This window comes from Loxodonta africana, chromosome 26 (genome assembly GCF_030014295.1).
Source record: "Loxodonta africana isolate mLoxAfr1 chromosome 26, mLoxAfr1.hap2, whole genome shotgun sequence".
Lineage (NCBI taxonomy): Eukaryota > Metazoa > Chordata > Mammalia > Proboscidea > Elephantidae > Loxodonta > Loxodonta africana.
In genome coordinates, this window is record NC_087367.1 from 23,482,939 (window position 1) to 23,508,171 (window position 25,233).

At 37.5% G+C, this 25,233-nt stretch overlaps 1 protein-coding gene across 3 annotated transcripts in view; it reads left to right on the forward strand.

Annotated features, from left to right (window-relative positions):
* The window catches only part of THUMPD2 (THUMP domain containing 2), a 69,221-nt gene that overhangs the window by 10,835 nt on the left and 33,153 nt on the right, over positions 1 to 25,233 (forward strand). For 2 of the 3 annotated variants that reach the window (XM_003416119.4, XM_023555307.2), the window contains exons 2-8: positions 2,030 to 2,165; positions 4,328 to 4,740; positions 6,079 to 6,156; positions 8,512 to 8,564; positions 15,217 to 15,304; positions 21,690 to 21,761; positions 22,228 to 22,342. In XM_003416119.4, coding sequence (XP_003416167.2) covers positions 2,030 to 2,165; positions 4,328 to 4,740; positions 6,079 to 6,156; positions 8,512 to 8,564; positions 15,217 to 15,304; positions 21,690 to 21,761; positions 22,228 to 22,342 — 955 coding nt within the window. The remainder of the gene's footprint in view (positions 1 to 2,029; positions 2,166 to 4,327; positions 4,741 to 6,078; positions 6,157 to 8,511; positions 8,565 to 15,216; positions 15,305 to 21,689; positions 21,762 to 22,227; positions 22,343 to 25,233) is intronic. The other variant, XM_023555306.2, reaches the window with a different exon arrangement.

Consider the following 25,233-nt stretch of genomic DNA (forward strand, 5'->3'; position numbering starts at 1 on the left):
AGAGCAGGTGGTTGGTGGTTCAAACCCACCCATCAGTGACATGGGAGAAAAGACCTGGTGATCTTTTGAAGATTACAGCCAAGAAAACCCTATGGAGCAGTTGTGCTCTGCACTCATGGAGTTGCTAGGAGTCAGAATGAACTCTACACCAACTAACAACAAACGTTCTTCTCATTCCCCACTTCTCCCCATGATGTCATCAGTTCCTCCATCTCTTGTGGTCAATTGCATTGCTGGTACCTAATCTATTTGAAGTTTAATTGATGCCCACCCAGGGCTTCCTTGGCAGGGATTCTCCTTCATCGACCTGAATTGGTAACACCAGAAACTACCATCCCAAAAGCTTCATTAGACCATGTCAGATCAAAAACAAAAAACCCTTGGAGGGGGTTCAAGTTCCTACTGAATGAGACCTACCTAAACACATGGAATATCCCACATTTTGTGGTGCCCCAGTTCTAGGAGATGACTTAGAACCATGTTAGTCAGCCCACGGCTACTGCTAAAAGAAGGAAAATTCCAGAGCAGCCCACATCCATCCTGAACTTAAGAGGGTTGGGGTGACCCAGAAAGGTTTAGGATTCCATTGTCCTTGAGCACCATTTGCCACACCACATTTGACCCCCCATAAGTGGTCTTTTTATTTTCCTTTTTCCCCTCACTTACACCACATATCCATCCTGTCTCCAAAGCTTGTTTCTGTTTGATGCGTATTTCTTGCTTCTATCCCTTTGCCAGTTCCCACAGCCAAATGTCTCATCATTTCTACTTCAGTGATATACTTCTCCCACTAGCTTCATATTCTACACTCAGTCCTTATGCCTTTTCCAAAGTAATTTTTCTACCAGCCAATTCATGCTGTCACCATTTTCATCAAAAGTCTGTAATGGCTGACCATTACCATATGTAGTACTCAAAATGGCATGACCATTTATCAGGCTGGCCTAAGCGCCTTCACCACCCACCCCTCTGACGCTCTCAGTGTAGTACAATAAAGGGTTCCATGCTAACTTACAGTTTATTTCCGCCTGGTTTTCACTACGACTAATGCATGTTGCCCTCGTTCTTTTGTTAGACTCCCTTGTCCCAAATCTTAGGGAATTTTCCTCCCAAAACTTTTACTAATGTGGGCTTCCATATCCAGTGCCACTTATTGTGCCTACAGCTTATCAGTCTGTTATAATATTAAAACTTTTTCTTTTCCTTCTTGGTTTAATTTAAGTTACTGCCTTGTTAATTTTATACTTTAATGTGTATGTCTGTTATATTATTATTCATTTTTAAGAAATATGATGTATGCTTCCTGGTTAGACCACAAGATAGATGCTTAATAAATGTCCACTGATACTAACCTTGGACTACACACTTGATTTCTCCTGTGTATTATACTTTTCCTTTGCCTGCTTTTAAATAGTATGTGAAGTTTGCTAATTATTGAGTATTTTCAGTTCTGTTTTTCTAGTAATATACGTAAATACACGGGCACGTGTATGTGTGCTTTACAAGAAGTAGTGTAACATAGAAAGATTACGACCTTAATCGCTGACTGTGTAGCTTTACAGAACCCTCAGTTTCCTAATCTGTAAAGTGGGGATGATAAACTACCTTTAAAAAAACCAGTTGCTATCAAGTCCTATCTGACTCACGGTGACCCCACGTGTGTCAGCGTAGAACTGCGCGCCCTATGGCGTTCTGTTACTGATTTGGGGAAGTAAATTGCCAGGCCTTTCTTCCGAGGCACCTCTGGGTGGACTCAAACCTTCAGCCTTTTGATTAGCAGCCAAGCGCATTAACTGTTGGCACCACTAGTGACTCTGTAAATTACTTTACAGGGTTTTATAAGCATGAGGAAAAAAACGTTATGTGGAGTGCCTAGTAAATGCCTGACAAATAGTAAGATACTAAGAAATGGCCGTTTTTATTACTGTTAATCTAGATGGTATTGCATTTAATGGGAAAAAATAGGAAATGGCTGTTATTCGGTTACTGGGCCTCATTAATATCTATTTTTCTTTTTTCTTATCTCTAGGTTGAATATGTTTCAGGAAAGGTTTTTTTCACCACCTGTTCTGATTTGAGTATGCTGAAGAAGTTAAAATCTGCAGAAAGATTATTTTTGCTGATTAAAAAACAGTTTCCACTTACTGTTTCTTCTGCAGGTAAAGGTATGATGTGTGCCTGTTGTTTTTACACACGTGATATATTGTACTCCAGAGTTTGCTGCTTGATAATGAATATCTAGACATTTCACATTTTTAAGATTCATTCCTGCCTGTGGGGTCGTTAATTGTGTATTTGTTACTGTATTTTCCGGATATTAATTATCACCTAACTGTAGCAGTTAGAGTCTATCTCTTCTCTTTGCAATCTGCTTTCTGTCTTCAGAGTATGTGTCCTAAGCCACATTTTTTCTTTGAGAATTATGATCAGGCGTCTTCTCTAGAGATATGCGCTAAGCATATAATAACTCAAAATGCATTATTTTAATAAACTGATCAAAACCGTCACCTTTAGCTGGTAAGTGATAGAATTGGAAAAATGCTGCATAGTAAAATTTCATATTTCTGGGACCTTCAATGTTTGGAATACATTTTTGTCCATTTATAAAGCACTAGAGCTGAAAGGGCCTTAAGGGAAGTCTGTCCACTCCCTAATTTTACAAATTATTCTGCTAAAGTAATTCTAAAAGCTTACTGAAAACAGCAGAGAAGTGTCAGACGCCTCAGGAGAAAGCTGCCTTAAACTTCAGTTTGAGTGCCCATTTTGCACAATTGTATTTTCTGCAGTAAACTGATTCAGGAAAGATACAGATGGCAAGAAATCAAGGCAGGGTAGGAAAAGAGTGTTTTAAAGTGAGTCCCAAAGTATTATACTTTGGGATCAATATAATTTCATCCCAGTATTTCACACTCTCTCATCTTTCGGGAATCACAGTAATTACTCTGGGACCCTCTTGATGGTCTTTGCTCATCAAAAAAAAAAAAATTATGTTGACTGTGCTGATAATCCCTGAATTATGAGGGAGTTGTATGTCTGAAGAGTTGCTTTATGGAAACTCATTTTCAGATATGTGCTAATACTGTAAGGTCTAAAATGAAATACTCCCAAGATTCAGTTGCTCTCTTTTTGAGCTCTGTGGTTTGCAATTTGATCTGTTTTTTTTAACTTAGTTTTTTTGAGTTCTGTGGTTTGTAATATTCTGTATTTTAAACTTAATTTTTATAGGCAAGATCAACATTATTTCAAAGATAGATATGTACTCTAAATCTCTGCATATGTTGAAGGCATATATTGTCATAGGATAAGGATCTTACTATAATATTATATGATAATTCTGTAGGAATTTTAAAACATTAAATATAGTCCCTAGTTTTTTTTTTACTCCTAATTCCTATGTTTAGGAAAGCTTTCACATTCTTCAGTATTTTAAGTTATATACCCTCCATAGGTAGAGCACCTCCTCAAGCTCTTTACCAGTCTCAGTATGATTTGTTGTAATAAACATACTGCCTTACTAATTATTTCCAATTCTTAAATATTTGTATTAAAGTATTTATAGTTTAGAGAAATCAATTCATTTTTCATTCACTCATTCCACAAATATTTATTGAACGCCTGCCAGATGTAAGGCATTCTTCTGAGCGCTGGGGACACAGCGCAGCAGTGAAAACAGTAGACAAACATCCCTGCCCTCGTGGGCCGTGTTAAGTGAGATAGAGAACAGACAAGTAAAAACATATAAAATGCAGTATGTCAGCTGGTGGTAAGTGCTATGGATTAAAAAAAAAAAAAAAAACAGGAAAGGAATATAAGACTTGCCATGGGTGGTGGGGGTGTATGTTTTGAATTGAGTGGTCAGGGAGGGCCTCACTGAGTGAAGACTAAGGAGGTGAGAGAATGAGCCCTGCTGGTGTCTAGAAGAGTGTTCTGGGCAAGAGGGAGCAGCGAGTTCACATGCCCTGAGTTGGGAGCATGTTTGGTTTGAGGAACTGCAGGAAGGCCAATATGGCTGGAGGGGAAGGTGCCAGTGGGAGTGGTGTACAGAACAAGTTCAGTTAATTTTGGGGAATTTATTTTAGGTCATACATCCCAGAAAAAAAAAATCACAGTTTAGGTGGTATGCATACAATATAAGAATGAGCTTTCTTCTGGAAAATGTCTTTTGATAAATTATATAAATTCCAGATTAAAGTAAAATCACTACTCAAGTAAGAATTTAATAAAAATTATTTTTAAAATGTAAATGTAAAGGAATTCAGGGGACATGAGTATGACAAGCTGTCTTTAAAGCTTCAATATGGGATTAACTGAGATGTCATTTGTTTAGGAAAAATGCTTAATGAAATGCAAGGACTTATAAATGATGATCCAGGCAGTTGGTTGAATGCCATTTCACTTTGGAAAAGCCTTCTTGAACTTGATGCAAAAAATGAAAAACTTTCTCAAGGAAGTTCTCACCCACTAAAAAGAAAAGTGGAAGAGAATGAAACGATCATTGCTAAGAAATTTAAAACAGAGCAAATGCAAGAGATAAAAGAGAACAAGGACTGCCACCCGGGAAAACGAATAGGAGAAGAAACACTGCAGCAAGAAGATTTTATCACTAAAACAGAAAATTTTCAAGAAGAAGAGTTTCGGAACGATGTCGAGAAAGCAATTGTTGGTCATAACCAGAAAGACTTGACTTTCAGAGTGTCTTGTCGCTGCAGTGGGGCTGTTGGAAAGACCTTTACTGCACAGGTATGTTCACCTCCCAGAGTGGTTTCCCATTTCTTAAAAGAAGTACTCTTTAGACTTAAAAAGAGACTGAAATCTCTCAGAGAACGGATAACTAGGCCTAAACAGACAACTAGGCTTAATCATACAGTTCAGCATCTTTAAACGTTCAGTTTTTCTTGACTTTACCTGAAATGTTTTAGAAGAATATGTCCTTCCACAGAATGACTCTTAATTTCTGCCTAAGAATTTCCTTAAACTCATAAATGTCCTTGGCACTTGGAAACCCTAATATCACGATCCTAGTTAAGAGCTTGGCAGCTAACCAAAAGGTCAGCAGTTCAAATCCACCAGCCGTTCTTTGGAAATGCTATGAGGCAGTTCTACTCTGTCCTGTAGGGTTGCTGCGAGTCGGAATCAACTCAACGGCAACAGGTTTGGGTTTTTTTTTTTTTGGCTAAGCTTCCTCGAGTTTCTTTTCAGTTTGATTGCGTGTTTATTGAATGGCCACGCTGTACCAGGCCCTGTATGTGTGATTTTCTTGTGGACCCGAGACTACAAATGCATAAATAACTCAAGAATCGAAGGGAGAGTAAGCACCGCAAAAAGTTTACATCAAAAACCTTTTTGGTTAGCCCTGCTTCACAAAGCTCAGTGATACAAAGGGCAAAGTTTGAGTATTATGCTTCTGATCTGGTTATTTTTAAACATGTAAGATTGTGGTAGCTGAAACAGTTCTTCCAGCTCTCATCAATTTCTTAAAACCGGGTCATGATCTGGTTATTTCCTGTAACTAAATTGACTAGAATAGAGATTACAAATGAGTAGATATTGATGGCACAGGGTGTGTTTGGAATGCGGAGGAGGTAAAAATGCAGCCTTACTGCCTTCAATGGAAAATGCTATAGTGTAGTATTATAGTATTTGTTGTTGTTGTTAGGTGCCGTTGAGTCGGTTCCGACTCATAGTGACCCTGTGCACAACAGAACGAAACACTGCTCGGTCCTGCGCCATCCTTACAATCATTGTTATGCTTGAGCTCATTGTTGTAGCCACTGTGTCAATCCACCTTGTTGAGGGTCTTCCACTTTTCCGCTGACCCTGTACTCTGCCAGGCATGATGCCCTTCTCCAGGGACTGATCCCTCCTGACAACATGTCCAAAGTATGTAAGACGTAGTCTCACCATCCTTGCCTCTAAGGAGCATTCTGGCCGCACTTCTTCCAAGAATTGTAGTATTGCAACCCTAAATTACCGTCAGATAGTATGGCTTGCCTTGCTACAGGTTTTATTAATTTTTGATTATTTTTAATCTTAACATTTTTATTTTTAATACTTTTCTATTACTTGCTACTTTTCCAGGAAGTGGGAAGAGTAATTGGAATTGCTCTTATGAAACAGTTTGGGTGGAAAGCAGATTTGAGGAATCCAGATTTAGAGGTAATGAACGTTTCATTTCATATACTTAGAGAATGTATTGTAATAGTCTTTAAAGACACTGTCAATGGTGTCAGCCCTTCTTATTGTACTTTCAAATTTTACTCTGGATTTTTTAAAAGCCTACCTACATGAATCCGAAAGTCTGTTTTCTCTGTAGCAGTAGAATAGTACAGATAGTTTTGGCTGATAATCTTCACGATGAAAATGTCTTATCCAAATAGGGCTTTTTGAAATAGGGCTGTTCAGTCACAGTTGAAGAAAAGGAAAACATTTATTTTAAGGTTGTAAAGATGGCAGTCTCTGCAGTCTCTGGAACCCATAATAAGTCACTACTGTCTATAATAAGACAGGCCTACACAAAATTCACTAAGTTTTTCGTAGTTGCTTTGTTAGGGTTGTGGGGTTATGGGGTTTTTTTCTTTTTCTCTATTTTCCAGATTATTCTAGTGAGTTTACACTACTTTTATAATGGCATCAAAGTCAAAACATGGGAGGAAATTCTAGCTATAAAAATACTCTTCTATTTTTTAAAAACCGTCTCACAAATTTGACAGATATTGAGTCATTTTTATGATTCTTTAATTCATAAAATTATTACTCGTTATCTGCCTTTAAATGGATTAATAGCTGGCCAAATAAACCAGGACATTTTGTGTTGTTTAATGTTTAATTTTTTCATATGATGTTCTTCAGCATAAAAAAAATAATACATGTCTATGGTATCAAGTGAAGCAGTACATTACAAAGATGTATGAAAGCAAGCCTGATCCATTGCCTTGTCCTTCCCCTCTTCCACTTCCCGTGTTAACAGCCTTCAGTGCTTTCAAAGTACTTTGATCCAGGGTTTTGAACTGGTTCATTCTGGCTCGAACCTCTGCTGAGAATTTGCATTTCCACCCCAGATACGCTGAATCAGAATCTACATTTTAACAAGATCCCCAGGTGATTCTTATATATAACTTCCTGGGAACTTGTTAGAAATGCATATTCTCAGCAGAGGTTCCAGTGGGTTGGAAGCCCTGTTTTGACCCCAAGAATATTTTGTCAGGAGGATGTTTTCCCTCTCATCTCCCCCTTTCTAGTTCTCATAGCTTCTCCTCTCCTGATTTCCTCCTCTCTATCTCCCTCTGACTCTGTCTCTGTCTCTCTCAGAATTACTCAGAATTTTTTCATAGATGAGCTCATAAGTGAAGAAATGTAGCTAATTTAATTTCTATTAGCCATTTCCAGTAGCCAATTTCTTCTGCAACTAATAATAGCTATTATTGGTAGCAGTAATCAACACAAAACAAAACTGGTATCACTAAAATAGCACATGGTAAAATTTGCAGCTAAAAATTGACAGAAGAATCAAATATTAAATTTTGTTCTGAGGAAATTGATGGAAGAACATGGGCACAAAGAAATTTTATGGTGGGAGAAGCTATTCTTAATAACATTCAGTATGTAAAACAAGATCACTGTATCAAATCTTCACCGTAAAGTGTTAATAGGAAAGAATTAAAATATCAATAAATAATTTTGCTAAAATGAATAATATAAAAAAATAGATTAGTTGTGGTGTATCGCTTAATCAAAGAATTAAATTGACTATTTGGAGTTCACCCCAGATAATTTTTTTCTTGAAAATTCATCAGTATTAGCATAATTCTGATCAAAATTCTTATATTAAAAATATCTTTGAGATGAAGGTATCAGAGATCAAAGTACTCTTTAGGACTAAAACAACATTGTTAAAGTATTCCATAAACCTCATCAGACTACAAAAGTAAGAAAGCTTCTTATTTTTAGAACTTACGTGGGCTATGGTTATATGAAGCATTTAAATCTTCTGCGTGGCCTAACAGAAGAAAGAAAATAAAGAGAGGGAGAAACCCCCTTGTAGACTGTAGAGAGAGAATAGGGGCACTTTTGCTTCCCAGTATGTGGCTTGAAGAAAGCTTTCTGTTCCCAGTGAGTGTGTATAGACTGTGAAGGCTCTGTGTGCCATAGAATCTTATTAAAAGAATTTGGGTGGGTTTAGGAAACCCCTAGCCCAAATGCTAGAAAGTGATTCGTTTACAATAATTCAAAGATTTTCTGGTGAGGAAGTTTGTACTGAGTTCTTCATAAATGATTCTCCATAAAATTTGTATACCCATTTTGACCTCAGAATTTTTCTCCAAAACGTACTTACAATTTAGTTTGTCACTGCTGAAGAAACAAAAACTTATCTCCAGTTTTCCAGGTATGATAAATAAGGCCTTGTAATTTTTTATTAAAATATAGCTTGTATAGGTTCAAAATTGAAGTTTTCAAATAATTTGCTAATGGAGCTTCTTAATTCCTTTCTAACTTCTGTCTTTGTTCTTTCAGATCTTTATACATCTAAATGACATTTACTCTGTGGTGGGGATTCCTTTTTTCAGGTAAATACTTGTATTCTAAGCTTTGAGATGGTCCCTTAGGAGATTTTGTAAAATTAAGAACTTTATAGTTTTTATTTATAGTATGAAACATTGATATAACAGAGGGAGATGAAGGCATAGAATTTGAGTTCTTTGTGTACGCTAACAAAATGTTTTCCTGGCGCTTGGTGGATACGATTTGATCTGACCATTTTGAGCTGTGAAAGGTTTGATTATAGTAACACACTGATTACATGATTAATACTAAAAATTATGTCTAATTCTATCATTATATTATTTCTATTCTATTATGATTTTTATAGGCTTAAATTTTAGCCTGTTGGCATCTTGGAGTTTTAATTAAAAAAATGGAAAATACAGTGTAATTTTTAAAATTTATCTTGTATATTAACATAATTATTTTAGTATGGGAGATTATTGCCAGTTTTTTAAATTAAATCTTCAAGTACTTTCCTAATCATGCAGGGTCCTATATAATAATAAGTACAAGTGGTACCTTTCTCTATTTAAAACTATTTATTGAACCTTTATCATGTTACAGGTACCTTTCTAGGTACTTTGGGAAGAAAGAGCTGATTGAATCAAAATAGTTATTTTCAGTTTCTTGGGAGTATGTAAATACTATAGACATCTACAAAAGATTTTATATACATAGCCTTGTGTACATAAAACAAAGTGATTTCGATACCTTTTTCTAGGTGATTTTAGTAATAGAATTTTTTTAAGGTCATAAAGTTCTATGTGTTTAAGGACTCAGGAATACGCCATTTGCCCTAAGCTCACGCATATAAATCTGCAAGCTAGAACTAGGATTTAAAAAAAAAAAAAAAACTGCCTTAAGGTTATTGTCATAGCTTTCATCTGGTGATGAGCTATAGTAGTTGATGAGCACACTGTTGAGAACATTATAGATATTTAATAAATGTTGAATGATTAAGCTCTTGCCGTGTGCTACTCATGAAGTAGGCCCTATCAGCCTCTAGAGTACAACGATCATGAGCTAAATAAAATTTCTTGTCACCGTAACACCTGTGAGGTCATCACATGCCTTGATGTCTTATTGGTTTCCCTGGCCCCTGCATACCTCAGTACTTTACAGTTCTCCCAGGCCAAACCTAACCCACTTTTACACCTACACTTGAAAGACTCCGAGGCTACCCTACTCCCTTGCCTATGGAGCACCAGGCCCTAACACCTGCAAAGTATTTGTAAAATAGATTGACTTTAACTTGAACAATTTCGTCCATCTGACTTTTTAAAATTCCATAAAAGTTTAAATGTAGCACGTTAAAAGCAGTGAGCGAGAGAGGTACTGACAAAAGTAGGTACAGTGACAGCAGAACACAGCAGAAGGGGTGGGAGAGAACTGAAATATGGCCACGTTTCAACCCAGGAAGTTATTGATGGTCACCAAGAGAAGGGTAAGGAAGAGTAACAGCAAATTTTGAAATATATTTTTTAAAGAATTCATTAAGTAGTTAAACATTTTTAAATCTTTGGCCCCTAAAAGGCTGAGCTTATGTATCTAGAAGATTGACTTAGGAGGAACATCTCCTCTCCAACAGTGCCAATTAAGTACCACACCGATGTATTTAAATTCTTAGTAGCAAATTAAAGACAAGTTTTTAGTTGTGTATAAATATGCTACATTTTATGCTATTTTATTAACAAATATTTATAAACTTTTTATGTGACTATTTTTTAGAGGCATTATATTTTATTTTTTGAATACTTGCTAGAAACACTGAAGAAGTCCTGCTTATGGCATCTCAAATAATAACTGCTAACATACCTAAAAGTTTACAGATGAAAAGTGTGTATCTGAAAATTAAGACTCAGACCCTGAATGAGCAGTGGTTGAAAATACGATTGCATTAGATGTTCTGTGATTAGTTTGACTACCTCAGCGAAGGAAGGAAGCGGTCTCTATGATTCATGTGGCTAAGAAGAACAGTTTGTTGATGTGTGAGGGAAAGAGGGAATTGAATAGCAGATGGCAGTGACAGTGGAGCTCAGAGGCTGCAGCCTAGTGATCTTGATGGTAGTAAAAAGTCACAAGTGACGAAACAGAGGATAGAGCAACCATGCAGTGTGAGAACCACATAAAAATTTATGTCTCAGTAGTCCCTAAAGACATTAATCGTAATAGAGCTCTGCTTTCTTTGCAGAAAAGAACCCTTGGGATGTCAGTAGCCACACAGGGCATTAACTATATACAGCTGTGCCACACTGTACACATCACATAGTATGGTATAGCCTAGTGGGTAAGAACCATGGATTTGAATTCTACCTTCTCCACAAGTTAACTATTCAACGTTAGGCAAAGTGTCAGGTTCCTCTGCTATAAAATCAGAAAAATAATAGTACCTACTTCAGGGATTTGTCATTGTTGCTAGGGGCCATCAAGTCTCTTCCAACTCATAATACCCCATGTATAACAGAATGAAACACTGCCTGGTCCTGCACCATCCTCACAATCATTACAATGTTTGAGCCCATTGTTGCAGCCACTGTGTCAATCCATCTTGTTGAGGGTCTTCCTTTTTTTTTTTTGCTGACCCTCAACTTTACTAAGCATGATATCCTTCTCCAAGGACTAGTCCCTCCTGACAACATGTCCAAAGTGTATAAGACGAAGTCTCACCATCCTCGTTTCCAAGGAGCACTCTGGCTGTACTTCTTCCAAGACAGATTTGTTCATTATTTTGGCAGTCCATGGTATATTCTATATTCTCTGCTTACACCATAATGCAAAGGCGTTAATTCTTCTTTGATTTTCCTTATTCATTGTCCAGCTTTCATATGCATGTGAGGTGATAGAAAATAGCATGGCTTGGGTCAGGCACACCTTAGTCCTCAAAGTGACATCTTTACTTCCTAACACTTTGAAGAGGTCTTTTGCAGCAGATTTGCCCAATGCAATACATCGTTTAATTTCTTGACTGCTGCTCCCATGGGTGTTGATTGTGGATCCAAGTAAAATAAAATCCTTGACGTCAGTCTTTTCTCTGTTTATTATGGTGTTGCTTACTGGTAAGGAGGTTTGTCTTCTTTATGTTGAGGTGTAGTCCATACTGAATGAAGGCTGTAGCTTTTGATTTTCATCAGTAAGTGCTTCAACTCCTTTTCACTTTTCAGCAATCAGTGCTTTGTAGTGAAGCTCAGATAACTCATTTGAATATCCTTGACACTGTTTCTAGGATATAAAAAAAAAAAAAACCAAACCCACTGCTGTCGGGTTGATTCCGACTCATAGCGACCCTATAGGACAGAGTAGAACTGCCCCACAGAGTTTCCAAGGAGCACCTAGGCAGATTGGAACTGCCAACCTCTTGGTTAGCAGCCGTAGCACTTAACCAGTGTGCCACCAGGGTTTCCTTCTAGGATATAAAAAAGCTAAATAAATTTCAACTATTACATTTTTTAAATGGTTCAGCAACTAGGGAAGGAAGGGAAGAAGCATTTACTAGAGTAAATAAGGTTATTATTTTTTAATGAATTTCCATTGAAATGTCTATTAAGTACTTACTATATGGTAAGCATTGTTCTAAATGTGGAAAGTTCTAAGATGAATAAGATGGTTATTGAGTTCAGTGAATTGAGTATAGTGGTGGAACAAATGTGATAAATGCTCCACTGGAGTTAGGAGAGAGGATCGAACTCTGCTGGAGGATGGGTGATCAAAGACTGTGTAGAGAGAAGGATCGCCTAAGTGGAGACTTGAAGGATAACAAGTAAGGGTTTGCCAGGTGGGCAAGAGAAGACAACGTTACAGGCCAAGGAGTGGCATGTGCAAAGGTACAGAGGTATGAGGAAGCTTGATTTGTATGGGAGGCTGGCAAGTAGTTTACTGTAGATGGGACAGGGAATGCGTAACAGAATGGAAGAAGATGAGACTGAACAAATGTCTTATAAACTGTCTTAAACAACTTGGATTTTACTCTAAAAGTAATAAGAATTTTAAGGAAAGAGTGATTCGATCAGATTTGTGATTTTGAAAAGTAACCAAAAAGGTTACATTAAAAGAAAAAAAATGGAGGTATGTAAAAAGAGAGGCAGAGAGATAGGTTGAATCTTATCATAATCTAGGTGATGAATGATGAGGGACTAAAACCAAAAACCAAGCCCACTGCCATCAAGACAATTCTGACTCAGCAACCCTATTAAACAGGGCAGAACTGCCTGATAGGGTTTCAAAGGCTGTAATCTTGACGGAAACAGACTGCCTCATTTTTTTCCCACAGAGCAGCTGGTGGGTTCGAACTCCTAACCTTTTGGTTAACAGCCGAGTGCTTAACCATTGCACCATCAGGGCTCCTGATGAGGAACTAAACTAAGGCAAAACAAAAGGAGGCCGCAAATTCAAGAAATAATTAAAGAGTCTGGAATAACTTCCAGATTTCTGATTTGGGCACCTAGTAGATACTGCTGTCAGTCACTGAACTACAAAATCCAGGGGAAAAAAAGTGTACTCAGTGAAAACAGTCCAAGTAGATATGTAAAGAGAAGGTCTGGAGTTGAGGTGACAAAGTGTAGATAGGTATAGATAAAGATACCCAATATATAGATGGTAAGAGATGCATAAGAAAATAAAAAATGTGCTGAGGTACGAATACAGGAGAGTATTGAGTTTATACTTGTTGAATTTGCAGTACCTTGTTAAGCTCCAGGTGAAAAATGTCCAAGAACATATTTGAAGAGAAAGATCTGAAGTTCAGGTGACAAGTCTAGGCTAGAGATCTAGATTAGGAAGTATTCAGCTTGATGATAGATTGTGTATAAGAGAGTAAAGAGGAAATGCATACATGAGAAGAGAATCAAAACCACATGTAGTTTTGCGTTATGTAAAGGCCAGCTGAAATCTGATTAAAACCAATAACCAGATTCTATGAGAGTAGAGAATTATTTTTAATTTCAAGGAGTTTATTCCTGAACACAGCCTGTCCCCTGAACTTGTGTAACGGGGCCCTTTGTTGAAGTTACAGCAGATCACCTTTGCCCAGGTTTAAGCCAGCTCAGAAGACATTTGCTTTTGTCACATAGTAATGTGGTTGGCTTTTGTCACATAGTAATGTGGTTGATTCCCCTAAAATAAAAATTCTTGTTGGTAAAAATGTATACATAATTGTCAAAAGCTTCGAAGATTCCACATAAACAATCCCTGCTTACTGGACAAAGACTGTTTTCATTAGTGAGTCTACTTTTTTTTTTGGGGGACCTAAAATAAAAAAATAACTTCACAATTCTGGTTTTAACTACTATGTTTTGTAGCAGGACAATTGCAGAATGTATCCTGTAGGAGCAAGATACTTTTATAAGCAAATATTTTATAGTCTTTGCACCTGCAGTTTACTTGTCTGATTGCAAGTCCATGGGTACAAATATGAATTATAGTGTGAATTGTTTTTTCCTGAAGAAATTTTATTAAAAGTGACATTCCCAAGGGTTTATCATGCAAAACTTCTTTGTTATAACAGTAAATATGCAGTTATACTATTTTATACACTGTCTGATTCTGAGATTTTAGGGGACTTGAAATAAATGTACCAAAAACAGGATGACTGAAAATAAAGTCAAAGAAAGATGAGAAACAAAATGGTGAAAGAGATAAATACTTAATGTTCGTATGCGTGGAATTCTGTTGAAAGCCTTTAAAGAGGGTTTGGAAAGCGTTCTGGCTTTGCGTAATGTTTGTAGAAGAGCCTTCTTAGTGGTTTTGGAATAAGCCTACCTCAAATTATTGAAATCAGATTTTCATGTCTTACCAACAAATTATACAAGGGAATTAAAAATATATATACATTGAAATCTCCTAGGAGATGCCGCTTGTTCACTGCATTAGAAAGGTAGAAATAATATTTCTAACAAATCTAGAAACACTGATAGTAGCAATGATGAGGTGGTGGGTAAAGTATGAAAAGATAAATAATGTAGAGCAGTGAGTCATATGGACATGTCTGCTTCAGCCCTGAATTCAGTCATTTATTGTAGACAAAGCAGTGTCATGTTTATTTCATCTTTGGAAAAAGATGCACATGAGCAAAAAGCAGGTTTACAAAAGGCACTTGCAGAATGCAGATTTCAAGTGTCAGTATCCGTTCAGTCCCACTTCCCGTGTTACACCTGTGTCTCGATACACTGTGTTCTCAATAACTCCACATCAGTGGGAAAAGGTCTGTTCTGTATGAGAAGACAGGGAAGTATTTAAGCACTCTAGAAAGATTTCCCTCATATGTGATTAAATTTTCATAAATCAAGTACATAAGAGTTTAAATTTCAATTCTTAAAAAATTTTTACGTTTTTGAAGTACCATACTGGCCAGTTAGACAAGGCATTTTTGTAATAAGGTTAAACTATTCTCTAGCTTAGGGAATACTCTAGTGTGTGTTGACGAATATGTTAAAGTGATTCACAGGGGTGGACGGGTTAATCATTTTTATTTCTATCGTGTTCTTCTTTTACATATAGGAATATTTGGTAGACTGACACAGTGGCTGCAGTAATGGGCTCAAACATACCAAAGATTGTGAAGATGGTGCAGGAACAGGCAAATGTCTCGTTCTGCTATATATAAGGTCACCACGGGTCAGAGATGACCCCACAGCAGCTAACAGCGGTATTTGCTGTATAACCAGGCTCTTTGCTTTCTAGGGTTCCTTTAGCCAACAGAGCTTATATCCAGACAGCAGGGCTGCGATCAACCATAGCGTGGGCAATGGCGTCTCTCGCTGAAATTCAAGTAAGGAAGATGTTTTCATTCTTGTTTATAGCAATATCCTTTCCATAATTAACTTACCCAGTCTCTTACTGATGACATCTGGTTTCTTTTTCTTTTTTTTTTTTCCCAATTACGCTTACAAACTGCTGCAGTGATATGTGACTGTATATTGTTGAACTTCTGAGAGTATTGGCTGTGGAAGTGCTGAGTCAAAAGATTGCTACGTTTTCTTTATTTTTTTTAGTCACATTCAGAAAATGTAAAACTCTACTTCTTAAAATCTGTCTGTTGTATGATCAGAATCTCGATCAAGCTTTGTAAATGTTCTGTGGACTTAAGAAAATAATTGTATTTTCCAGTCAAGGGATGTCCTCTGTATATTCACTTAATGTTTTCTCTACAGATCTGTTTAATTCTGAAAGAGATATTTTCAAATTCATACTGTCATTTTATTTTTTAAGTTTTTACAGTTTTTTTTAGTTATTGCATCATTCACCTGCAATGTGACTTGGTAATATACATGTTTACGACTGTTACCACTTCATCATGAATTGTGTGTTTTTATTACGTAAGTCCTCTTTACCCTGATAGTGAGTTTAAACTTAAATCTTACCATGCCTTTTATTAATATTTTCACTCCTTTGTTTTTGTTTGCATTTGCCTAGTATTTCTTTATTTTTAACATTTATCACTTTGAGTGTGTTTCTTACACATACACTATACAGCTCTGTTTTTATCCCACTTACAGTTTCTGTCTCTCAATGAAAGAATTTAGTGTTTTATGACAGGTACCCCTGATTGTGTTCTTCCTATTTTACTGTTACTACTTATACTGTTTAATCTTTTTCTTTATTTTTGCAGTTTGATTAGGTTACTTACTAATCATTACATTGCAAGTCAGAGGTTTTATTTTATTTTTCCATTCCAATGATGGTTCCCTTTTCCAGTTCTGTTAAACACCTATCACTCTTACTTTAAAACAAGATATCAACTCTTTCCTCTGCCAAGACATACTGTTTTTTCCACCAAGACATTCTAATTTTCCCCAGCTTCCCCCTCTACCCAGTCATAAGATGAGACCTCCAGAGTATTTTTTCTCTTCCCTTCCCCAGCTTTACTCATCTGTATGGTGAAACCTTTGGAATATTTTTATTCCTCTGCCTCCCTCAACCCCCAACTACTGGATCGAACTAGACAGTTTATTATGTGCCAGAATTTCCTTTAAAGCGTGCCCCTTCTGTTTCAGAAGTTCTTATTTAGCATTTATATTGTCCTTTATTATTAAGATTTAATTGTGTGAAACACACCCACATTTTTGTATATGCACACAAAGATGTATGCAAAGTGCATTATTTCTCACCACTTTTGTTCTCCTCTTCATCTTTCCCCATTTAAGATTTCTACTCTGGCTTATTTGTTGCTTGGGTAAAGTCTTTTCTTAGGTTTCATCCTCAGATATGTTACTTAAATCATATACCATTTGAGTTTCTATGTATCCTCAGATCTCTCCCTTTCATCCTGCCAGAGGTATGATACCTTGGCTGGGTATAAGATACTAGAGGTGCAGACCTTTTCTCTCAGAAGTCTATAGATGCAATTCCATTGTCTTTTAGCTTCCAGTGTTATAGGTGAACAGTCCAATGCCAGCCTGGTTTTTCTTTTCCTCTGTAGCTACCTCCTTCCTTCTGTTTAGATGCTAGTAGTATTTTTCTCTTTAAAGTTTAGGAACATTACCATGATATGCTTACATATGTGTCCTTTCTTTTGTATTCAGCCTGAAACTTGGTAAGTCTGATTGCCTGGGTTCTAATTCTGGCTCCACTGTGTACTGGCTTGGAAACTTTGGGCAAGATATCTAACATCTCCGTGTCTCAGTTTCTCATTTGCAAAATGAACATAATAGTAGTATCTCATAGAGTCATGTGAGGATTAAATGAATCAGCATTTATAAAGTGATTAGAACAGTGCCTTGGCATATAGAAAGTATACAAGTATTAGCTGCTATTATTATTTTTCTCTTCTTCATCTCTTTTTTTTTTCATCTCAGGGATTCTTTCTTCCATTACTTATTAACTGCCCCAACTGTTTAGTGAGTTTAGCCTTAAGCTTTCCTTTTTCTAGTTTTGAAATTCTCATTACAAACATGTTAAGTTTCAGGATCTCTCCTCCAAGTTTCTCATCCTTTCTCTCATGGTTTCCATCTCAGTATTTTGGCTCTGCATTTTGAGTTGTTCTTGAACTCTATCTTCCAAGCTATAACAAGAGTTTTAGAGATATGCCCTACTTTAATTCATTTATTGAATTTTTTAGTTTAAAAATATATATTTTTTAGTTTCAGAAAGCTTTTTTGGTGTGACATTTAAATATCTTTAGAAGCTCTTCTATTATTCAAATATTTATCTGTCTCTTCCAGTAGTTCTAATTTCATCATGTGTATGTTCTGATTCTTTGTACTCTCTAGCTACTGAGCAGCCCTCTTCCATTAGATGGGCCATTGTTTTCTCTGTTGGCTCATTAGAGAACTCAAGGGTGGTTACTGAAATATTTTAAATGGTGAATCCTCTAAATAGTAAAAGGCAGTGGGCTTGGCAGCATAAGGAGAACCTGTTAGCCCCTGCTGAGACACTTGCAAGAAATTTCTGTATTCACTGGTCTCCCTACAGGTCCACTGCTTTCTAAAGACAAAACTTTCCCCTGGATTCATTGGTTCTCCCCGCTGGCCTCTATTGCTGTTTGCTAATCACTTACCCAGTCCACTGCAAGGAGACTCCCTACCCGTCCTTTCTCCTGGGACCCCAACAGAGCCCAAGGCCTCTCTCAGCACCAGTTGCTCTAGATCTAAGCATTACTTGGCTCAGATGAAGTAAGTAGTTAAGAGTTAGGAGAAGAGGAGAAGGCAGCTCCTTTCAGGTTATGTTCCCAGAATCCATGATTTCTTTTTTCATTTAAATCTTTAATCCATCTGGAATATTAGGAGAGAGTTATCATAACATCTTACTTTTTCCAAACCGCTAGTGATCTCACCACAGTTTATACTTAAATATAAATTTATCTATCTAATAACCTACAGATTTGAAATGCTATCTTTATATAAAAATGCATTTTTAAGAAAGGTCAAAAGTAAATGGTCAAAAATATTCAAAGGTAACACTAAAATTTTTTCTGTCACTTTACCCTCCTAGGACCAAGAATAAGCAGTGTTTCTCTAAATATAACCAGCAGAGGAGGTCTGTTAAAGCCCGTGAGAGGCAGCACAGCAAAGTTGCTTTGGCGGGGACACAGTGATGCCCTACAGTGTAAGGGATCCCAGTAGATCCAGCCTTGATCCAGTCTCATTTCTTGAGCTTTGTACCCAGAGCAGTGTCCAGACAGCTCCACCTTGAGTAGGCCAGTGAATGACATTTAAAATGGGAAGGTTAGATATTGTTCGTATTTTCTATAAACTGTTCACCTCCCAGCTTATCATAACAATAAGGAGGAATATCATGTTCTGTAGTTCTTAATTGGTATAATAAGCATACAGAAATAAACACGTCTCTGCTCTGCCCGTGTACATAAATGTCATGGCTAGAAAAGCCCTAAGGTAAAATAAAGTTAATTTGGAGCTACTTAAGGGCAGAACCATCTCATTGAACATAGCCCTTGGGAAAGGAAGAGCTCAATGTTTGGTACATTTTAAGTTCTTAATAAAAATTAGTTCTCATACTATTATTAATTTTAAACAAAATAGCCATTTAAATTATTGTTCCTTGTGTTATTTACTACCCTTCATGAGGGATCCATATGATATTCTCCTTAGAATTTAGTGCCAGGGGAAGTTTCTGTCTCCTGAAGAACATTTGTTTCCTTCCATTAGGTGCTATGTGGCTCTGACTGACTCCTGGCTGTCCACTGAGAACTCTGCTTCCTCTGTAGCCATATCAGGTGATGGAAGTTTTTTCTCCCACATCCCATGTACTACTGGGCCTAGAGGTCGGGTAGGTGTCCTGCTTGCTCCTCATTGCTTCTTCTGGATCATTGCTTCCTCCTTTTTCCTGAAAACCTCCCAGCACCTTTGTTGAAGCACATACCATCAGATTATCTCCATCGTATACAAATCTCCTTACCATTCCTGTAAGAGTGGAGGCCATCATTCCTGCCATAATTCTTTGTGATTCCAATATCCACTCAATAACCTGGCCTTAGTTCCTTGGCTTCCCCACCTCTAGTCATCTGCATTAGTCATATCCTAGACCTTATCATTACCCATACAAGGGCATCTCTTCCAAAAATCTCAGTTTTAAGAATCCTGCTCTTAACCATCTTCTCTATTTCCTATTTCCTTCCTCTAGTATCTTAACATCATTTTCTGACCTCCACAGAGAGCACCAGTCATTGGCTGCTATTCATTACACGCTACCAGTCCTTGTCCCGTGTTCACAACTGGGATTTTATTTTCTCTCATTGAAGTCATTCCCTTACCTATACTTTCAACTCTCTTGCTTCTTACTTCATGTAAATGTTAGAAACAAAGAGAACTTCAGTATGTCTCATCACCAGATCTACCAACCTATTAGAATCTGTGCCTACATACTCTGATTTATCCTCATCACAATAAGTGAACTGTCCTTGTTCCACTCTACAACCAGCTGTGATACTATATATTGGATCACGTTCCTGGTCTTCCACTTACAGACTTTTGTCTCTACTGGACCATTCACATCAACATATGCACTTCCTGTAGTATCTTGCAACTTAAAACCTGAAAGTCCTCTCTTGAACTCACATTCTCCTTCAACTATCACCCCCTTTCTCTGCTTCCCTTTACATCAGAACTCCTAAAATTGTTGTTTGTATTTGCTGTCCCTGCTTCCTTTCCTCCCATTCTCTCTTGTACCCACTTCGTTCAGGCTTTCATTGCCATAACTTCATCGAAACAGCTCTTGTTGGAATCACCACTCACTTCCGTGTTGCCAGATCCAGTAGGCAATCTCAGTCCTCATCTTACTTAGCCTATTAGCACTTTGATACCACGATCACTCTCCTCCTTGGAACAGTTTTTTTTTTTTTCACTTTGTTTTGGGAACACCACTCTCTCTAGGTTCTCCTCCTGCATCACTATGCACTGTTTCTCAGTATGCTTTGCTGATTCTTCATCTTCCAGACATCTATACTTTGGAGAATTCCAGGACTCAATCCTAAATGATCTCATTCAGTTCTGATGTCTTAAATACCATTTATAAATTGATTAACACTAACTGCTCCTAATTTATATCCGTAGTGTCAACCTCTCCCCTGAACTCCAGACTCATATAGCCAGTAACCCACTTGACATCCATACTTGGAAATCTAATAGGATTCCAACAGTTAACAATGTGTATGACTATACTCTTATCTCCCCCAAAGCTTTTCCTCCCTAACTGTCTCAGTAACAGGCAGCTCCGTTCTTCCAGTTGCTTTTAGGTAAAAAACTTAAGTCGCCCTAGCCCATTGCCTTTGCTTTCACATTCCGCATCCAATCCATCAACATACCCTGTTGACTTCACCTTCAAAAAAATATCCAGAATCCAACCACTTCCTACCACCACCAGTACCACTCTTAAGCCACCATCTTCTCTTGCCTGGACACCCTAACAAGTCTCCCTGTTAACAGAGCAACCAGAGTGATCCCTTGGAAATATAAAGTCATGCTACACCTCTGCCGTAAACCCTCCACTAGTCACCCACCTCTTCCATGATAAGATCTAGAATCTTTACTATACCTCCAAGATCTAACATAATCTAATGTCCAGAGTGGGAGTAATTAGTTTTACCCTCCAAACTTCCAGTTCTCCTTCCAGATACAAGTAGGATTACACTTCCCTGGCCCTTTGAAATTGTGTGTGGCTGTGTGACAGACGTGCATTAGCCAATTAAATGGTGGAGCGACGTGTGTCATTTCTGGTGGCAGCATTAAGAGCCAGTGCACAATTTGCCATGCCATCTTTCCCCCTGCCACAGCAGAGGCAGTGTTTCATGCAGATGGTGACCACTTCATCATCTTGGGTTCCAGAGTGAGGAGCAGAGGGCCCAGATGACTCACTGTGGGCATATAGCAAGAGTGACATGTTGCTCTAAGCCTCTGAGTTTCAGGGGTTATTACTGCATGCAGCACAGCCCAGTTCATCTTGACAGAAGCACCTGGCTTCCTCACTGATACTGTCACTGTGTTCCCGCTCCCTCACTGTGCTTTTGGCCACAGTGGTCTCTTTGCTATTCTTCAGACATGGCGGACATACTCCTGCCTTAAGCCTCTAACTACCTGAAATTTCTAATAAGGTGTAAAAAGCAAACTTTATACTTAAAATATTGATTCTTCAAGTTTTAGATTTCTTTATAAAACTTGTTTTGATAGACTTAATACCTACATCAATATTTCTGTCTGTAGGCTGGAGCACTCGTTTTAGATCCAATGTGTGGGCTTGGAACAATACTTCTGGAAGCTGCTAAAGAATGGCCAGTAAGTTCTGAAATTTGGTAAAACAAGCAATATGTATCTATTAATATACATTAATATGTGTATGTTACTCATAAGTAGATTGTAATGTTTAATTATATGATTTGCTATTTAGTCAAAACAGATAATGAAGGGCTAATTATATTACTGTTATTTCCTTAAATACCTTGGTAAATTTAGAAAAGTATAACAGAACTCTGATAGTTCATCATGACCTAGGTTATACAAATCTCTCAACTCCGTAGCTATTTTAATTGTAAAATATTATCAGATTTCAAAATTTTAACATAATTTTTAATTTTTTGCTATTAAATGTCATTTTAATGGAATATTCTATGTATGTTTTAGCCTGAATTAACAAATCTATTCATTTCACTTTCATCATTTGAAAGAACAATGCAAGTATATTTTTTTACACTATATGAAATAGTTTTATTTATACTCAAAATTTGAATTTCTTTCCTTGCAGGATGTGTATTATGTAGGTGCTGATGTCAGTGACTCGCAGTTACTAGGGGCATGTGAGAATCTGAAAGCTGCAGGCCTTGAGGATAGAATTGAACTCCTTAAAGCCTCTGTTATAGGTAAGATATTAAAAATGCAAAAATGTAGGAAAATGAATGTATATAAATATACAGAGAATCATATCAAAATGAGACTTACTTCCCATATGTAAAGCTTAATTGTTCAAACCCTGTAATAGAACTGTGGGATTAATGCTCAGTTTTTATTAGAGTATCATAAGTGGAACATTTTTATTTTTCACAAGATGCGTTTTTGGGAAGCAACAGTTAAATAGTTTCCCTAAGCATTTAAGTAAAACATGCCTTTTAAAGATATATGTAATGTATTTGAACTGTTTCTCATATTGTAACCATGGATCAGTTAATATAGGCATAAAATAAACAGTAATAATAGAAACTCAGTTTCTTTCAGCTAAGCTAATGGAAAGTTCTGAATTATCTTACCTCCTCCCACTTGCCCCACAATGGACAGCAGTAGCTTTGCTAAACCCAAGACTCTCAGTGCTACAGTGGGAAATTCCCAGGCAATCTAGGATAGGTGGTCGCCCTGGGAGGTAGAGGGAAAACATTACCCCTTATTTACTGATGTGGAATCAACACTAATATGACTAATAAGACTTGGAATCAAGTCTACTGAGTCGGATCAAAGCAACATTTCCCTAAGATCCATGGTATTTAGATTCTTTTAGAGAAGCCTCACATTCCTTGTTTCTTTCCATTCCTCTTAATACTCTGTCTTAGTTATCTAGTGCTGCTATAACAGAAATACCACAAACAAATGGCTTTAACAAACAGAAGTTTATTCTGTCACAGTTTAGGAGACTAGAAGTCTGAATTCAGAGTGCCAGCTTGCTTTTTCTCTCTTGTTGGCTCTGGGGGAAGCTCCTTGTCCTCAGTCTTACCCCTGGTCTAGGAGCTTCTCAGTGCAGAGACCCCAGGTCCAAAGGATATGCTGTGCTCCCAACTCTTCTTTCTTGGCGGTAGGCGGTCCCTCTCCTCTCTGCTCGATTCTTTCGTTTATATCTCAAAGGAGATTGACTCAAGATACAACCTAATCCTGTAGATTGAGTCCTGCCTCGTTAACATAACTGCCTCTAATCCTGCCTCATTAACATCACAGAGGTTAGGATTCACAACACATAAGGTAATCATATCAGATGACAAAATGGTGGACAACCACACAATACTGGGAGTCATGACCTAGCCAAGTTGACACACATTTTTGGGGGGACACAACTGAATGCATTACATACAATCTTCCTCTCTAAAAAAATTAGCACATTTAATTCCCAACTGAGAAAATTGTTTTCTCTTGTCACTGAATAGGTAGTAGATAGGTCCTGGTATTGAATCTATAATTGGAGGAAAATATTATTTAAAAATTTTTTTTATTGCAGTGAAAAAGCAGGAAAGTTGAGTTTCAACAGGAAGAAAATATTAGGATAGTTTCTGTGTAAAAGCTTAATAAGCCAGCCCCAGGGAAGAAGTTACATTGTTGATTAAGACCTCATAATTGTTTGCTGCCAATGACTATTTTTCACCTTTCCTCCAGGGTTTTTAATAGGACCCTTTGTGTATAAGACACAAGTTTCTGTAGCAAACCAAACTTCGGTGAACCCTAACTTCTTTAAGGATGCTGTGTTTTGAGACCCTTAAGAAAACCGAAGGAGCTTTGCAAGTTGCTCCAAAGCAGTGGTTTTTCAGATGCTTTGCATTCTTTGAAGTGCCCTGGAGGCACGCGGAAGGAGGTGTTGCTTTGGGAGAGCCAGAATCTCTGCCTACTGCAAACGCAGCCCAATTTTATCTATTTTCACTTTGGGGAGCATTTTTTTTTCAGTTCACTTTTATTTGTTTTCACTTTGGGGAGCATTTTCCATAAGATTTCACTTTAAAAACGAACAAATGCCCTACTTTAAAAAAAAAAAAACTCTAGAGCATGAGGTAGCTAAATAAATCCTAGTTTTTGTAAGGATTGCTCTGTCATGTTAAGAATAGACCGTAGTGGGTCAAAGATAGAAACAGAAAGAGTAGCTAGGAGGCTATTACAGTAATCCAGGTAGGAAATGATGGTGGCTTGAGCCAAAGTGGTATTCATGGTGGTATTGAGAGAAAGTCAGATTGTATATATATTTTGAAGGTTGAGCCAACAGGATTTGTTGTTGGATTAGACATGAGGTACAAGAGGAAGAAAAAGAATGACTCCAAGCTTTTTTGTTTGAGCAGCTAGAGGATGGAGTTGCCATTTACTGACTTGGGAAAGATTCCAGGGGGAACAAGTTTGAGTTTTGGACATGTTAAGTTTTATGAGAAAATACATTATTAGACGCCAAGTGGAGGAGACATCAAGCTGGTAGCTAGATATATTGTGAGTCTGGAGTTGGGGGGTACATTCCAGGCTCAATATATAGATTTGGGCATCACTAGCATACATAGTACTTAAACACATGACGTTGCCTAGAGAATGAGTATGGAGAAGAGGAAGAGGCCTGAGGACTGAGCCCTGGAGCACTCTGATGTTTAGAGTGGTAGAAGATGAGGATCTAGTAAAGGAATGGCCAGTGATATAAGAGGATAACTAAGAAAAGGTGTTCCAGAATCCAAGGAAGAGAAGATAATCGACTGTATCAGATGCTGCCAATTGGTCAAGGGGCAGGTGGAAGGCCTACCTGGAGTAGGGCCCAAGTTCCAGACAGAATGGGAGAAGATGACTTAGAGACAGCTAGTTTAGATGATTCCCTTGAGGAGTTATGCTGGTAAAGGGAGCAGAGAAATGAGGCAGTAAGGAAAAATGCAGAGATTGGGAGTCAGGCAGGGTTTTTTTAATAGAAATTGGAATTTAACCTTTAAAATGTACATGTTTGTATGCTGAAGGGAATGATCTAGTAGAAAGGAGAAACTTGGCAGTGCAGGAGAGAGAGGCGAATTGCTCGTGGGATATACTGGACCTTGTG